Source organism: Xiphophorus hellerii, chromosome 1 (genome assembly GCF_003331165.1).
Source record: "Xiphophorus hellerii strain 12219 chromosome 1, Xiphophorus_hellerii-4.1, whole genome shotgun sequence".
Taxonomy (NCBI): Eukaryota; Metazoa; Chordata; class Actinopteri; order Cyprinodontiformes; family Poeciliidae; genus Xiphophorus; species Xiphophorus hellerii.
This window is the reverse complement of record NC_045672.1, coordinates 29,314,100-29,332,093: the sequence shown is the minus strand read 5'-3', so window position 1 is coordinate 29,332,093 and position 17,994 is coordinate 29,314,100. Positions and strand designations below refer to the sequence as shown.

Genomic DNA, 17,994 nt, shown 5'->3' with positions numbered 1-17,994 from the left:
GTTCCAGCTACTCCATGGGAATCCCAAGGCTTTCCCAGGCCAGCCGAGAAACATAGTCCCTCCAGCGTGTCCTGGGTCTTCCCCGGGCCTCCTCCCGGTGGGACGTGCCAGGAACACCTCACCAGAGAGGCGTCCAGGAGGCATCCTGACCAGATGCTCGAGCCACCTCAACTGACTCCTCTCGACATGAAGGAGCAGCGGCTCCCGGATGACTGAGCTTCTCACCCTGTCTCTAAGGGAGAGCCCAGACACCCTACAAAGAAAACTCAGTTCGGCCGCTTGTATCCCCAATCTCGTTCTTTCGGTCATGACCCAAAGCTCATGACCATAGATAAGCGTAGGAGCATAGATCGACCGGTAAATCAAGAGCTTCCCTTTTTGACTCAGCTCTCTCTTCACCACGACAGACCGGTACAGCATCCGCTTCACTGCAGATGCCGCACCAATCCATCTGTTGATCGCCCGTTCCATTTTTCCCTCATTCGTGAACAAGATTCCGAGATACTTAAACTCCTCCATTGGGGCAGGACACCCCCCCAATCCGAAGTAGGCACTCTACCCTGAGAAGAAAGGGTAGAGTGAGAATAAAGTCATAATATTATTTTTATAATATTATGACTTTATTCTTGTAATTCTGTGACTTTATTCTCGGAATTCTATTTTTTTTTTATTTCTTAGTGTCACTCCAATACTCTCTGGTAAACCTCAGCTTGTTCTCATGAATCTAGTTATCTTTTAAATCGTGTGACTTAAAATAAAAGCTTCAATGACATTCCCATGCTGCAAAGCCGGTTAAGCAGTTGTATATTTTACATGCAACTTTGGCCTCCAAAGTCCTCGGGTCCATATCTGGAAACATCTGGCAGGTATGCTAGACAAATATCCCCAATCCAGGAAGGCCGACGCTGTAACTTTATAGATTTATTGTATGTGCTGATGGCTCCGCACCAGAAACTGCTCAGGGCTGCTGGCTTTGTTTTGGAATTTTCTGTTAAATAAGCAATGAGAATGTAATCCATTTTTATTTGAATCTTTTGAAAGCTTGTTTTAACATGTCACAAGCAATCTTCCCCACAGCTCTGCCTGCTTCTGGGAAGCTGCATCAAATTATAGCTTTAACTGAAAAACAGAAACTCTACTTTCTCATCTTCAAGATGGCACTTACATTCCTTTACACCACCTAGTTTTAACTATTGCATAAGAAAATAGAACCTAAAGTTAGAATTTCCTAGTATTTTATTGAATGGAAACCACACAGTTAGATTTTAGATGTTAAGAGAGGTATCACACTTTAACTATTGGGCTCAATCATTCATAGTTTCGATTTTGTATTAACTACATGTGTTTCACAACCTGCTCTGTTTGCTGATGCAAGCAAAAGATTAAAAAGTACAGTAGATTACATGATAGTTACAGTATCTCCTGAGATTAGAATACAGATATCTACATTTATGGAAGAGCGTTGACAAATGGAAATATTTCTGAAGATTTTAGCACTTTGTGATGTCACAATCACCAACTAATGTATTTTATGAAATTTTATGTAACAGATAAGTGAATAATCGGAAGGAAAATTATGCAAGAAAATTGTATCCCAATACGGTGGATCACCAATATTCGTGGGTGGGGATGGATCACAATTGCCCGAGAATAGGTCCCACTCCCCCAACTCAGTGTTTACACTTGCACATGAAAACAGCTGTTCAATTACACAACTGTACATCTTTGAAAAACAGAAGTGGAGCTTTCTGCACAACCAACAAGAATGCAGCAGTAGTTTCTGAATGGTAAGTCAACAACAATGTCTTTTCCAGCAGCCATTTTGCAGTGCAAACAGCGGTAAAACCAGCTAATCAAATGTGCTGGAGCTTTGCTGGAGGAGCTAGATAACAGTGCAGTGCCTGTCAAATGTGACATAACAATAGGAAGGTTTTTGAAACAGCTCATTTTTTAGACACCAAAAACTTTTTTGTGTGGTAACACAAAAAATTAACAATAACTTTACCACAGGAGGTTATGTAACTCCCCATGGACTTACAAGTTATATGTTTTTATAAATTATTTTAGAGGCAATAAATGTCTATATGTAATTTCTACAATAAAAATCTCTACAAAGATTATTTTCAGGGCCTTAAGTTGTTTAGGAGAGACAGAGCATGAATAACTCTTTGGATTTGAAAGCACAGGGACCCTAAAAAAATACATTGAAGTTGGTGGTTACCATGTGACAAAATGTTAAGGTCAAGGGATGGGAAGACTTTTGCAAGGCACTTCCCAATTTGTCAAAAGGAACACCTCTCATGACTGTGTAGGCTTCCTCTTCAGTGGAAATCAAGACAGTCTGATTGTTTTAATGTGAGATAACAGTCAACTTCTCATTGCCCTTTGCCTTTTCTACAGTGTTCCCTCTGAGTACTGCTTCTCTCTGCAATGTGTGTATATTGTGAACTTTGGCCGTGGCAAACATTAAAGGACAAGCCCACATGCTGCTATCATATGTCCTGCGGGCCGCAGAAAGTGATGGCTTAGAGAGGACGGGGCTTGGCTTGAGAATGCATTGGCAGGGGGCATCCGTGTCTTTAAAAAGATCTTTGCTGCCACATGATCCTGTTTGTGATTGTGATGGTGCACTGGTTGCTTCACTGGAAGCGTTAGAAAGAATGGAGCCTTCCCAACTGGAATATGTAAGGCGCCGCAGGTGTGACAGTGCAGGTGAGCCCTTTCTAGGGAGCATGTCATTGAACGGCTATCTATTAATGTGCAGCACCTTAGTGTGGTCAGGCTGACTGGGTTCAGCAGAGTTTAAAAAACATCTGTGCCGTCATGCTTCATAAATCAATGGAGTACTGCTTCTCTGTTTTACTGTAGAGACTTCAAAGAAGCATGAATAAGAGAAAAGGTTAACAGATGTCATCATAGTTAATCAGTTTAATCAAAATTTAACTATTTTCTCCATAGCTACATTGATGACATGTAATAAACACCCTAATGCACTTTAAGAGGAAATATATAATTGGACGCTTGAGATCGTCCAAGTCTCCAAAGCTTAAGGTTGTTTTTCTTTTGCAAGGTTAAAAAACAGGAAAAGATTCATTGCAATACATGGATTTTCCTCAATTTGCAGCTGTAGCCACTGTATAAAAGGGGAATGAGAAGACAGTGATGAAAGTCTGAGTTGTTGTTGTTGTTTACATTTGGGTTGGTTGAACTGTTGAAGGGTTAAATACCAAAGAACGTTACATGCAGTTCATAAGCAGAACATACAGGCCTCACACGTCCTACCCGTTAGATTTTGAATTCAAAATAAAAAAAACTGGTTCATAATGATATTTTTTTGGGAGATCCTTGAATTGTGGATTTAAATATGGTGTTGCCAGAGGTGGATAGTATAATTGGTTGTCAAGCTCAGATGCTAATACTTTCTTAGTAGAGAATAGAAAAAAATATGAAAGGACTTTCTCTTCTTTGACTTTTAAAACCTAAAACCAGATCATTTGGGAAAAAAACTTATGACTTGATCTGATGTTGGCATTATTTTAGGTAGTTTGCATTTAAAAAACAGGTAAGGTAGTCTATTTTTCAGCAGAAAATATTTTCATCAAGAGTTTTTTGTGTGAATAAAGTGTATCTGACTGAATTACAGAATATTTTAGGAGATAAGTCAGGATCCCAGGTTCAAGCAGCTGAAATGATCTTGTATAGAAGGGATTCAGCCTAGATCGGTTTGGTTTTGTATGATTTTCACAGATGCATTATTATGCTTTGGGCCTCTGACTTCACACTTCATTGCCACATCCTGTAAACTACGCACATTACCATCTAATTACAAGCTAATTATAGTTAGCCTACTGATTCACCAAATCCGTTTGCAAGAAAAGCGTCAGATGACTTTTTCTAGTCTGAGTAAACTTGAATATATCTTAAGGACAGCAAAAATTATCTCATTTTATTTAACAATTGTGTAAATCTTTCTTAGAAACATAAAATTTCCCTTGTGCTTTAACCCTCAGAATCATTGAGAACATACTGAAAATGAATAAGAAACATTGCTTTAAAAGTGTGATTAAAAAGAAAGTAAGCCCAACGAAACATAACAAAACGTAAGCTAAGCATCTATTTACAACCTCCAACCCAGAAACTTTAATCTATACAAGTCTGACTTCACACTTGTCAAATCAGCCAGTCATCGGTAGTATTTTTAAAACTTGGAACTTGAGACGGAAATGTGTTTTTGTCCAGTAATGAGGAAGCTCAGACAAACAACGGAAAAATAACTAAGAACTTGTGTGATTCAAAATGTTACCCAATTATTATCAGCAACTTTAAGAGGTGGTACAATTTTCCTGTAATAAGAATGGAAATTTCCCATTTTTGTGTTTGAGTATTTTTAACATGAGACGTAGGACGTAGTTGTCAATGTTAGTCGTACTCAGCGATCTCAGCTTGCAGTAAAGACTAGAAAAAATGGTTGTATGTGTTCAACATTAATGTAAATCTGTCAAAATTCAGTAGTTTCTGTGCTTTATTGAAAAAAGGGTATAAAAAAAGTACTTTTCTTCCAATCATAGCAATCAAACAAAGGAGGGAATGAAATGACTGAGATGACTTCCTGTGTGTGTCAAGAAGCCCCTATTTTACATTTGCACAAGTAAAACTTACACATGCTTGACAATTACATTAATTTCTAAAAACCCCTGTTGGTTGTTTCTTCTGTTTGGCAGATTCTGAGCAGTGATAACATTATGGTGGTTCAGCATTTACAGTAGATGTACGAGCAGTCGGTGGAATTTTAAAACCATAGATTACAGATTACAATAGAGGAACACGCTAAATGTAAGCGTTGAAAGATATCCAGATAAGTAGCTGAAAACATTTTCTTATCAGCTCAGTAAGAGAAGAGCCAAACTAAAGACTCATCTGATTGATTAAAGCTGCATATTTAAATAAATTGTATGCATTTAAAAAGGCAGAAATCTTCTGATTCATTCAGATGCAGCAGTGTAAGTCACTTTAAACCTGCTTCCACTTGTTTTAGGTGCTTAACCACTTTAGTGATTTGACCCAAATTTGTTTCCTCAAACACCTGTCTTTGCTGAGGAAAGGATGAAAGTTGAAGAAGAAGAAAAAAATCAGTGGTTCTGTTAAAAAAACTGTTTTCTTGCAAGTGACGCCAGTTGCGGTTTGCCTGCAGGGTGTGCTCTTCGCAACACATGGCAATCTGGGTTGTTGGTGTTCTGTAAAAATGCAATGCAAAAGTAAACCAAACCACATAGAGGAAACTTTCTACTGACAATAGAGCTTGTATTTCTATGAATTAGATGGTTACATGCACCACACACACACACACCCCTACACATTCTTATACTTCCATCAAAGTATAAGAATGTATACTTTGATGGAAGCGGATTTGCTATTGATTTCTATTCATTTAATAACTGCAGGGATGACTAACCCAGATATTCTCACTAACTGTAACTATTATTAATCTATTCCTAACCCCAGCCTTAGCCAAGAGTAACAGTAGCAGAAGAACCTCACTTTCTACAATGACCTCAATTTGTGGGTGAAAGTGGTAAAACAGGTCCTCTGTATGTAGCATATACAAGAATACACACACACACACACACACACACACACGCACGCATGTTCTTGTACTTCTATACAAACTGAAGGTTTTGTATTGATGTTCATCCATTTTAGTAAATTAAAAGATGTCATTCATTTACTAAATGAATGACATACAGGCATAAATGTCTGGGTTTATGCCCAACCCAGACATTTTCTCTTACCCTAACTAATTTATTCCTAACCCTAATTAACTAAAATATAATTGACACCATCCCTCTAAATCTAACTGGTAGAGAGCAGTAGAACTGCAGGAAAGTACAGACGAGGAAAAGGTCCTCACTTTTCACAATGACCTCAATTTATGGGTGAACATGGTATAACAGGTCCTCTGTATGAAGTATATACAAGAACACACACACACAGACGCAAATGTTTATATATAGAACTTGGCAAGGCCATTTCTTATTTTAAAATAAAAGTGTAACCTGCCCTCTAGTGGTGGGTTGAAGGAATTTCCTATAAACAAAGTCAAAAGTGCTCATCTAAATTCATGAGCAGTTCTTTCTTGTGTTACTTGCTCAACTATTAAGAGACGTTGCTCTCACTGTCACGCCAGTTTACAGTATAAAAGATTAGGAATAATTAGACATGATTTATTGCTGTCTGAGGTCAAAGAAGAGACTTTGGCAGCTCTTATAAGGAGTTTTAAATAATGAAACTGATTGTAAGGCAGACAAGCAGTCTGGCCTCAGGTCCTCTGCGTCTCCTGCTCGCCAAGTGTTTTCCCTTAGCAACAGTCAGCTGATCTGCTGATCTCCATGTAGGTTCAGGAAAGCACACAGAACAGTGCACCTCGACCGTTCACTCGTTCATTGTACCATGTCCACAGAGCATAAAAACCTCACACAGACCCGTCTGCTGAAGATCCGGGTGCCGTGGATGGGATATAACTTGAATCATAGGAGAGGATGTAAGTCCTGTGAAAAAACTTTAGTTTTGAAGTGAGATTCTAGTACTTCAGTTTGCTCTGCTTTTATTTTGTTTTAGCATTTGCCTTTTGGTTGAACGCTTCCTGCAGAGAAGTGTTAAATGCTGATGTTTCTGAATACAGGTTGGGAATACATGTTGAGGTAAACATTTGATGAAACTTCTGTAAGAGCTAAAAATTTTATTCTGTAACATTGGTTATTATTGTGCATGGTTATTGTATATTTAGATATTTTCTTAAAGCTGCAGTATATAGCTTTTATAAAGACTATGTTTTTATTAATGTTTTTTAAAACTGTCACCATGTTGTTACACTTTAATATGAGACACAATCTGTGAAAGATAAATGTCCTTCATCTCCTTCCTGAGCTATTCTTGCTGTCTGTAGAAATGAACCACTCCCGACCAAAAATTACCAATCAGAGGCAGGAGAAGGGTCTTAGCGCTGGCAATCGAACTCATGTACTCGCTGCTAAATGTACTAATGGTGAAGAAACAATTCACTGTTACAGAAAAAACGTTTAGCCGCCAACGCTGGTGGCTATTCTAACTAGCATTAGCATTTGCAACATGCTCAAGATATCAAGATCCAAAAATCTCATTTAATTACATTGTTTACAGTTATTTGTGTGTGGTTATTGCATATTTAGATATTTCCTTAATAGTAAAATCTTCTTTTAGTATGTTTTTGTGTAAAAGCACCCTCTAGTGGAAGTACTGCGTGACAGGAAATCAGAAAAAAATGGATGTGATGTGGCTAGCTTGTTCCATAACCTTTTTTGAAGATATCAAACAACAAATAGTTGTTTGATATCTGTTCAGATAAAGTTAATCTGAACGATGAACTTTAATTTTGAAGTTCATCGTTCTTCAGACTTTGTGTGGGTTATTGTAAGTATTCCTTCAATTCATCAACATCAGATGTACAGGAGCGTCTAGTGAAAAGAAACGTATCAACTAAAAACCAGGCTATTAAAAGTAAACAAGAAGAAACTGGAACAATATTGTGGCTTTAATTTCAATGTATGACAGGCTTTAAAGAAGCGCATTGGTTGTTTTGACGTCCGACATGGCAGAGTGGGCAGGTCATGACGTCACGTGCAAAGGCTCGATAAACTCATTCTTCGAAGTTTATGCCTGTAAATCACTGGTAACTTTTGTACCTAAAGGAGTGACAAATTTTACCCAGCTCCATCATGTTTGGATAAGAAAAACAAATGATTTGAAGATCAGGTTTTATTTTTTCCTTATTGTGAAATCTGAGTATGAAGCAAAGCGTTTGATGTCTGATATTAAGAGTTTTCACTGAAATCCAGATTTGCTTTGCAGAAATGTGAGTTTCCTTGTGTAACTCTTGTTCTTTTAATGAAGTTTACCTATCCAATGACACAAACCTCCAGCCCTACCGAGCTGGATTGTACCTAACAGATGTTGATTTCCTGAATATTTAATCACCGACCCAGTCCAGAATTACATCCTCTCTGTGTTTTTCGGTGTATGTTTTCCCATCAGCGTCTGTACCTCAGTTCTGCAACTCCCCAACAGTGATTGTGATGGTGGGATTACCTGCCAGAGGGAAGACATACATCTCCAAGAAGCTCACCCGCTATCTAAACTGGATCGGAGTTCCTACAAAAGGTCAGTTTGAACCTTTAAATTCTTACATTTATTTATTTTATTAATGTATATAACAATTAATTGAATGCTGCATTTTCCAACCCAGATATTTTCTTTGAATTTCCACCAGTTTTTAATGTGGGCCAGTACCGCAGAGAGGCAGTCAAGACCTACAAGAACTTTGAGTTTTTTAAACCTGACAACGAAGAGGCCATGAGGATCCGCAAGTGAGTGCAAAGCTCATGAAAACTCATGAAAAAGGAATCATAATTGCTTTGACTTTTCTTTTACTTTTAGGCATTTGATCAGATTTGTGATCTAAACTGGTTCAGCTCTCTTGGCTAACTGGGAAATCATAAATCTGAGCAAACTAACATCACATGTGGTGTTCCTGTTGGACCACATTTGTTCAGCATCAACATTATTCCCCTATCTCTAAGTATTTTATTTTTCTGATGAAATACAGCTTCATATTTCTGCCACAACATTATTACAATGCCTTAAAAACATTAAGAGTGTGTCTGTTGTATCAACAGGTTGATGGAGTACAATTTAAATTATTATACTTCCTTTTCTTTTGTAGAGCAATTTGAGTTAATATCAACTGTCCAATTAAAAGAAAAAATCTGATAGATTTTGATCAAGGCTCTATTGTCGGACCCTTTTCTGTCATAATTTTGATTATAGACTATTACAACTTAGCGGTATTTATACTGATATACCACTTTTTATTTCTTTGTCACCTGTTAACCACAGTGCCTTGCTGTAATAATGTATTTTTTTTCTGTAAAGAACTTCTGTATGAATGTTATGTCAAAATCGTTTAAATACATTGTTATCTTGCTATTTTTTTTTTTATTGTTGCCCATTCAAGTTTGCCTTTTCTCTCTCAGGGCCTGCGCTTCAGCTGCGCTCAAAGACGTTGCTGCCTACTTCACAAAAGAACATGGACATGTAGCCGTAAGAAAATGGATAATTAAAACTTTCCTTCTAATTACAGTCCAGCATGATTTTATTGTTGTGGAGGAAAGACAATAAAGTGAAACAAAACATTCAGACTTTTTTTTCAGCTATTCACATATTTTAGAGAATTTGTCATTATTTGTGGATCTTACTGCCTGATCTAGGTGTTTCAGATGGTATTTTTTTATCTGAAGTGCTAAAAAAGTATGGTTTTTAAAAGTATTGATAATGATGGAAACATGTCCTGTAGGTGTTTGATGCTACTAACACCACAAGAGAGAGGAGGGCCGTCATCAACAGTTTTGCAAAAGAAAAAGGCTATAAGGTAAGTGACGAAGTGATTTTTAAAATCTCTACTACTGATATTTCTACTTCTTAGCATAAAAAACTGTTTTCATATTTTTTTATTTGGAATACTGTTGAATTTACTAATCATTTGTTTGCTACACATTAGATAAATGTTATTTTCTGTGTCAAATAAGGCAATAAGTACTGCTTAAACGATGAATATGCCTTTACTACCTGAATTTTGTATATTTGTATATTTTTTAATGTGGTTTTAAATTATTTAATTTAGTATAGCATTGTCGCAATTATCCTGGAAAAGAAAACACTTGAAGTAAACTAATAGGAGAAATGTCAAATGCCATTTTTAATACTTTGCTACTCCAGCAAAATAAAGAAAACATAAAACAGTAAAAAACAAAACTTTACATTCATCAATAAAAGTGATAACAAAAATTGCATTAGTGACGATTTACACATTGAAAGCAACAGCTAATTGAAAAGTAGACGAGTCCAATCACATTACCAGAGAAAAAACATTTGATGAGCCCCAAAGCTTTTGAGAAAAACAATCTGGGGACTGAAGAGACAATGAAGGTGCAGGTCCTACTACAACTGAAAGCTAAATTAGCTGCTTCTGGACCTGAATACCTCAGAAACATCAGTTCTGTTTTCTTAAAAGAAAACTTTGCAGGAAATTATTTGACTCTCAGTTTGTGACTTGTTTGAGTAGGATGTTCTCCCTTAATAAATTAAATTATCACTTGAAAATAAATTTTTGAAATTTACTCAGGATAACCTTGGGTAATTATACAAATAAGTTTGATCTTATAAAATATTTCCAAAGTGTAAGACCAGAATAAAAGCAGGAAGTTTACAAGGAGGCAAATACCTTTTCATAGTAATGTAAATATTGACTTCAATGTACTGAAATTACAACAAAATGTTGAAATTATTTTTTATTTACAGGTGTTCTTTGTAGAATCAATCTGTGATGACCCAGACATAATAACCGAGAATATTAAGGTGAGGCACAAACAAAATATCCATACTTGTTAGAAGTGGGGATTTTAATTAAAGTCTAAAACCAATTTTTTTACAGCAAGTAAAATTTGGCAGCCCAGATTATATCGACCGTGACATAGAAGAGGCCATGACGGACTTCATCCAGCGCATTGAGTGCTACAAGGCGAGCTACACGTCAATAGACGATGAGAGAGACAGGTACTGAGCAACCCATGTGTCGCAACATTGCAAAAACACAAAATCCTACCAAGTATTTTTGGTGTTTCTCAAACTTTTTCAGGCCCAGCAGGACCACTTACCCCATTTAAGTACCACCTATCTTGAAATTGTCCCCCCAATAACACAACATCTCAATATACAGTATACAATCTGAAACAAAAAGATTTGTCTCTTAACTCATTGTCTTTGTTCTTCTGAATGTGAAGGATGGCGCTGTTTTGTAAATGTGACTGGCCACAATAAATTCATGAAAAGGTCTACAAGAGACGCTTTGAGTTATGATAGAAAACACATGGATATCAGAAAAGCTCTTTACTACAAATGTTATTAGTGTGCACTAATAACATTTTAGGGCTATTTGTAATTTGGAAGCATAATAAAAGAAAAATAGTCTTGAGTTGCTTTGGCAAAAACATTTTCTTTCAGCCAGTAGATAGCCCAACATAAATAATTTTATTTTAGGAGTTAAGATGCAGTTAGTCAACCTGGAGTGCAGCGCTGTTCACTGCCTCGTCACCGACATATCGCATTCAGCTTAGCCTCAAACCTAAACCTGCATTGTGTTGAAAGACAAACGTTCTGCCACTCACCCTGAGAAACTTTTCTCAAGTATCTTCAGGCTCTCGATTTAGTGACCCAGTCATAAGCCAGTTATCATAATTATTTTTAAATACAATCCTTTGGTAAGCTAATTGTAGCGTCGCACTTTGAGCTCACGTCACGGCAAATAAACAGTTATTTACATGCAGTGCCTCATGGACCACAGTTTGAGAAAGACGTCCTAGTGCAAATACTTTAATACACGTGAAATAAGACAAAACTAACCTATAAGTAACTTTTTAACAAGATACATGAGCTTGCTTACTGTCAATAATCCCTTAATATTAATGAAAAAGCTCCTACATCTTTCTGAAAAGTTACTTGTAAGTTTGTTTGGTCTTATTTCAAGTGCAATAAGATATTTTTACTAGAAACTAAACCAAAAATACTTGGTAATATTTTGTGTTTTTGTCGTGAAGAAGGTGAACGGATAAAATATTTAAGTAATTGTTTATAAAATATGTACCTATCTCTTTACTTTGACTAGGAAACTCTCCTACATAAAGATCTTTGATGTGGGCAGTAGGTTCTTGGTGAACCGAGTCCAGGATCACATCCAGAGCCGGATTGTCTACTACCTCATGAACATCCACGTCACACCGAGAACCATTTACCTGAGCCGCCACGGAGAGAGTGAACTCAACCTGTTGGGTCGGATAGGCGGCGATTCGGGTTTGTCACCACGAGGACTAAAGGTGAGCTTAGATTTTAAAACTTTTTAAGCCCCATGCCCCTGGTAGTGGGAGCAGATTTTTAACTTCTGTTTTTGTTTGTTTTATTCCGGATTTCCAAAAAATGCACTTGAATTGGAGTCAAATATATAAATTCTTTATTGTTTTATTATATTTAAGTAAAACATAAATGTGAGTGTTTGAAATCAAAAAATTAATAAAAAGGTAAAAACATGTAATAATTAATAAAAACACAGAAAATCCCCAGTTTTGTTGATGGTGTCAACCTGAACCAAAGGCGAAACACAAAATCTTACTGAGGTTGTTTGGTCTAGTTTTTAGAGCAAATATTTTAGTATACTTGAAATAAGACAAAACCAACTTACAAGTAACTTTTCATAATATGTATAGGAGCTTTTTAAGTGAATAATTATTTTATTGGCAGATTATATAATTTATAGCAAGACATTTGTCCTATGTTATAAGTGATCTAATCTACCAATGGAATAAGTAAATTAAAGTAAATATTAAGGAATTATTGACTTAAAACAAGCTCTAACATCTTGATGAACAGTTACTTATAACTGTAGCATAGTACCATTTCAATGGTACTATGATATTTACACTAGAAACTAGACTGAAATTACTTGGATTTTATGCTTAGTTTTTTACTAAAACTACTGTAAATTTCCTCAGCTGCATCAATCTTTGCTCAAGTTACAGTGACAGGTTGATTTAGGGTATCCAACAGTTTACAGCTGTTGGATTCAAACTGCTGCAAACTGTTTTTATGGTATATTTAAAATACCATGAATATGGTATTTTAGAAATACCATATTTATGATACCATAAATATGGTATCATAAATATTATAAATATGGTATTTTAGAAATACCATATTTATGATATTTCTAAAAATATTTACATCCTGTACAAAAATTCTGGTAAGGGTAAAAAAACATCGGAAATTATTTTATGTTTAGTCCTCATTTTCTCTGAAACTGTAGAGAAAACAGTTTCAGAAAAACTGAAACTGTTTTCACTTCCATCAGAAGTGATTCTTACACTTCTAATGGAGTCTCCCTAGTGTCAGCTTTATTTCAATACCAAGATTATTGAAATAGAACTTCTAATTGCTGACAAAAGTTAAATTAAATTTTGGTGTATTTTAAAAACAAGCCTTAATTCTGAGAAACTTATCTTACATTCTCAATAACAACATAAAAAAGCATCTTTCCTGCAGTTTGCTGATGCCTTGGCGAAGTTTATCAGAGGTCAGAACATCAAGGACCTGAAGGTGTGGACGAGCCACATGAAGAGGACCATCCAGACTGCAGAGGCTCTGGGCGTCCAGTACGAACAGTGGAAAGCTCTCAACGAGATCGATGCTGTGAGGTTAAAAGACTTTTACAAACATAAATAGTTGTTTGCAGATCTGGTGATGTTTCTTTACCTCCTTTAACATGTTCCCTTAAGTGAGAGACAGATAAACCGGCTCCCTGTCCAGCCTTATTAGTTCAAACTGTTATAAATATTTTCTTAATTTATCTGAGTCTAATGTTTCCAGGTTTACACCCAGGAAAATCAACACAAATCTGCCCTGTTAGAATGGTTTTCTTGTCTTTCCCATTTTGAAAAGCAGGAAATGAACAAGTCAAACAATATTCATAACCTAGGAAAACAAAAAATAATGGTTTATTAATCTAAAGTTTCTGGACACTCACAATTTAATGAGGTAGTATAAATTACAAAAAAGTTTAGTTACAGTCATTTCAGTGGGAATTGTTTGGACTCTTTTTATAGTATTAAAATTGTAATTTTAAGCTTTTATCTCTTTTACAAATTCAAATCAAATTCAATTTAAAAAATACTTTATTGATTCCAAATGGAGATTAAATTAAAGGTTCCATTTTGTGTTTAAGGTATTATAAACACAAACATATTTCAGTCCTGTTGATTCAAGCTGCACTTTTCTCTTACCACATTTTAAATATGATGCTTAGAGCTTAAGGATTCCCTAAGCTTGTTTGTATAATGTTTTCTATAAAAACATCTCAGTTTAAATTAACATTTTATTCTTGTTTTTTCTAAGGGTGTTTGTGAGGAGTTAACATATGAGGAGATTCAGGAGAACTTTCCCGATGAGTTTGCGATGAGAGACCAGGAGAAATATCGTTACCGTTACCCAAAGGGCGAGGTAAGAGCTGCTTTCATTAGACGACAACTTTTTCCTAATTTTATGTTTACATTTAATGATCTATCACTTCTAATTTTTGGATTTGCAAACTTACTTGTTAACTTTTGACTTACTTTTCTTCCAACTGGACTAACAGGGAAGGTAAATTTAATAGTAATAATAAAATATAAGTACCTTAAGTAAAAACACTATTCATGTAGAATTGTTCAATTAAGAGAAATGTGTATTTTATCATACATTATTATAATCAAGATGTGGTTTTAAGCTTATATATTTACCTACTTCACAGGCAGAATGTTATGGAAAGTGTTGGATAGTTAAACACATTTTAATTAAATTTTAGCACCAGTATTTGTAAATATTCAAATATTTAAACAAACTGATGTGTAAATTAAAAGTTGTTCTTCCAAACATTGAACATATTTTTGAGAATTTGAGATTGCAGTTTTTTCTTTATTTTTCTATTTTATTTTCCTATTGATAAAACCCATGAACAAATTGTTAAAATATTAATAAATAGCTATATCTGCATTCAATGAGTACGTCTAGGAACATTAACCGAAAAACAGAAAATTCAGCTTCAACATAAAAAGGTGTGAATAGGTCACAAGTAATTTAATGAAGTTTATCAAACCTTGTTTTCCCCAATAACTTAACGTTAATAAACTTAATTTGATCATTTATGACCAATTAAAACCTTTTTATTAAAGTTGGAGCTGCATTCTCTTGTTTTCAGTCTTCCAAATTGATAAAATTACAGATAAAAATAGCTTTTATTGAATGATAAAATGATACTTAAACACCCAACTGTAATCTTTAAGGTTCTTTTATGTGTCATTTTAAAGACTGGAGGGCCACAGAAAAACATGTGGTTTAAAGTTTAGGAATCAAAGCTAATATTAGTTTGGTTTGTCTTTATGACAAAGTCCTATGAGGATCTTGTTCATCGTCTGGAGCCGGTCATCATGGAGCTGGAGAGGCAGGAAAACGTCCTGGTCATCTGCCACCAAGCCATAATGCGCTGCCTGCTGTCCTACTTTCTAGACAAACCTGCAGGTACTAAAAGAGATGGACTGATTCACCTTCCTTCTTATTATCACCACAAAATGTTCACCTCTGAATGCTCAAACATTGTTTCCAATCACCTGTGAAGATGAGCTGCCTTATGTTAGGTGTCCCCTTCACACGGTGCTCAAACTCACTCCGGTAGCTTACGGTAAGCAGTAAATCATGCATCTTTAATAACTGATCTCTGAATGCTTTCTTGACACTTTTGTTTTTGTCTTTCCTGCCAGGATGTAAAGTTGAGTCATTTTTTCTCAATATTGAAGCTGTCAACACACACAGAGAGAGGCCAGGGGTAAGATCCACAGGCGAATATTTTCTCTCTGAAGTGGATCAAAGATTTGTCCTGTTCAATAAACATAAAGATTTTATGTTTATTATAAAAAAATTCACATTTTGCATGTTTTTGTACTTCCATTTGGGTTTCTACTGCTTTTAAAACCAACTAGAGCGATTAAAAACACACCCAGACAGGTTTTTGATAATAAATTGATGGTTTTTAGTGCTGGGAAATGAACCGTTTCAAAAACATCTGAAATGTAACTTCACAAATCAGTAGGAACTGCCTGTTACCTAGCAACTCCAGCCCATTACCTACCAACCCAAGCTGAGTTCCAGCACATTTATTCAGCTGGTTTTAGTGCCATTTTACAATGGCTGTTGGAAAAGACAAATGTTTTGTTGTTGACTTACCATTTAGAAATGACTTCCTGCATTCTTGTTGGTTGTGCAGGAGGCTCCACTTTTACTTTTCAAAGATGTACTGTTGTATAATTGCGTATGTTTACATGTATGAGTGTCAACACTGAGGTGCAGCAACTTATTTAGTTTGAAATGGAAAGGAACTCAACAGAAAGAATTGTCCAGACTAAAAGAATAATTTGTGCTAAAAATGTGATGAATATGTATGAAACTTATCCTAACTTGATCAAGGAAGCATAATAGGTCACCTCTAAGAATATATATCGAGAGAAATAGTGAGTGAAAGTGAAACAGGAAGATGGAAAAATGTTGGTAACTGAGGACATTTAGTGTCCAGAAGGAGAACTACATCAACTTGAGGGAGAGTCACTGAACAGGACTCTGAAAAAAGACAAAAACCAAACATGACGATAATAAAATTTCACAGGAATAACAGAATAACTCAGGACATTTCTCAGCTCTAAAAGTCAAAAATTTACCAGAAAAAACTCAGAATGTTTTAAACTAAAATAAGGAAATTTCTGAGTTTAAGGTGATTTGAACATAAATGCAATCTGAACAAGGATAAAACTATTGATAAAGCAATAATTTCTGTTGGTTTTGAGGTCGGTTTTTTTGTAATTAGTAAATAGTTTATACCTCATAACTTTAGAGAAGAATAAAAAACATTATAGAGGATTACTCTGCAGCATCTAAATAACCTCCACCAGGTTTTCAAGCTCAAGCTACATGTTTGGTATTGGTTTTCTTCACAATTAACAGAAGTTAAGTCTAAATTATGAATAAACTTCCAGATTTTTAAAACATTTTAAGAAGCTAAAAGAATCACTCAAAGATGAACATAAAGACTCTAAAAGAGAACCAGACAGATCCACCCTGAAAAACTTGACTTTTTTTGCATTCACCGGAATAAAAAACGTCTGAAGTTTTCACACAAACTTTGTCACACATTAGAGTTTTCCTGTGTAAAATAATTACAAAGTAATTTAAACAGAAACGCAACCGAAAGTTGCATCAATATTGAAATTACAGCTTTGGAGTAACATTATTTTAGTTAGAGAATTATTTTAGAGGAGCATATTTCCAACCTTTATACTTCTCTGTAACATAAGAAAATGGAACGTTTATAAATCTACATTTATTTAAAGGTTTATATGTGAACTTCTTTGTCTTTTGAGGAAAAACTTCTTATGTATCCTTCATTTTAAAAATCTGGTTTCAATGAACAAAAGCAATTTCTACCAGGTTTCCAGTGGAGGCCCCATCATGCTTGGAAAATACTAGTAGCAGCCAGTAGGAATTTAATTGTCGTTTCTCTTTGTTTGCAGAATGTGAGCATCAGTAGAAAGACAGAGGAAGCTCTTCTGACAGTTCCTGACCACAACTAAAGTCATATCTGGGAGAAATGGACTACAGCTATGTTAATAGGTCGCAATAAATCTTAGAGAGCCACACACATGTTTTCTGATGGTAAACAGAAGAGAAATGGATCAACACAGAAGAACTGGAGGAGATGGAAGGTGTTAATCCAGACTCAAATGGGCTTCTGTTACAATACCAGAGAAGAAAAAGACCTACAACTGTGGATAGTTCCTGTCTAATCTGTGTGGTTGACTTTTCTGATTCTGTTGAACGCATCACAAACAGGTGGAGGTTAAACGTTTCAGACTCTAAAATGGTTTAGATTTTGTCATTAAAGCCAAAAACTTCAGCATAATTTATTTATATTTTGTTTTTTTTATGTGTGGATTATTAGATTTATGTCTGGACTTTGACTGGTCCATACTAACATGACACATGTATTATTTTGTTTAGGATTTTTATCTTTCTCCACTATCATGTCTGGATGTAACTGTAGCTACCACGGCACATCATTGCCAGACATATTGAGATTAAAATCAGAAATCTTCTAGAAAAAACGATGGAATTTTTTAAGCTCTATAAGTCGAAAATCTTCGAGAAAAATCTTTGAAGTGTTAAATTGATAAGAATTTTCCAGAAAATGCAGGAAATGTCTAAGCTCCAAAAATTTTAAATTTGTAACAAAAAACTCAGGATTTTTTTAAATTAATCTCACAGAAAAATTAAATTAAT

At 35.3% G+C, this 17,994-nt stretch overlaps 1 protein-coding gene across 3 annotated transcripts; it reads left to right on the top strand.

Moving 5' to 3' along the window:
* The first annotated feature begins 2,523 nt into the window (after positions 1-2,523).
* On the top strand, positions 2,524-17,627 carry LOC116717526 (6-phosphofructo-2-kinase/fructose-2,6-bisphosphatase-like). 3 transcript variants are annotated; one of them, XM_032558982.1, is made up of 14 exons: positions 2,525-2,712; positions 8,068-8,193; positions 8,303-8,399; positions 9,066-9,132; positions 9,386-9,460; positions 10,390-10,446; positions 10,523-10,644; positions 11,753-11,960; positions 13,180-13,326; positions 14,029-14,133; positions 15,060-15,189; positions 15,287-15,349; positions 15,429-15,493; positions 17,229-17,627. In XM_032558982.1, the coding sequence occupies exons 1-14, from the start codon at positions 2,553-2,555 to the stop codon at positions 17,286-17,288; spliced, it is 1,482 nt and encodes a 493-aa protein (XP_032414873.1). In that variant the 5' UTR covers positions 2,525-2,552; the 3' UTR covers positions 17,289-17,627. The 3 variants fall into 3 exon arrangements, with proteins under 3 accessions (XP_032414891.1, XP_032414873.1, XP_032414882.1); XM_032558991.1 differs by lacking the exon at positions 2,525-2,712 and adding an exon at positions 6,413-6,538; XM_032559000.1 differs by lacking the exons at positions 15,287-15,349; positions 15,429-15,493 and having other exon boundaries at positions 2,524-2,712.
* The last annotated feature ends 367 nt before the right edge of the window (positions 17,628-17,994 follow it).

Bases quoted from the DNA above. Each gene is read 5' to 3' on its own strand.
- LOC116717526 (XM_032558982.1), top strand. From the start codon at position 2,553: ATGCATTGGCAGGGGGCATCCGTGTCTTTAAAAAGATCTTTGCTGCCA. The intron at 10,447-10,522 runs GTGAGGCACAAA...ATTTTTTTACAG, and splicing joins TAATAACCGAGAATATTAAG to CAAGTAAAATTTGGCAGCCC. The intron at 13,327-14,028 runs GTGAGGTTAAAA...GTTTTTTCTAAG, and splicing joins CTCTCAACGAGATCGATGCT to GGTGTTTGTGAGGAGTTAAC.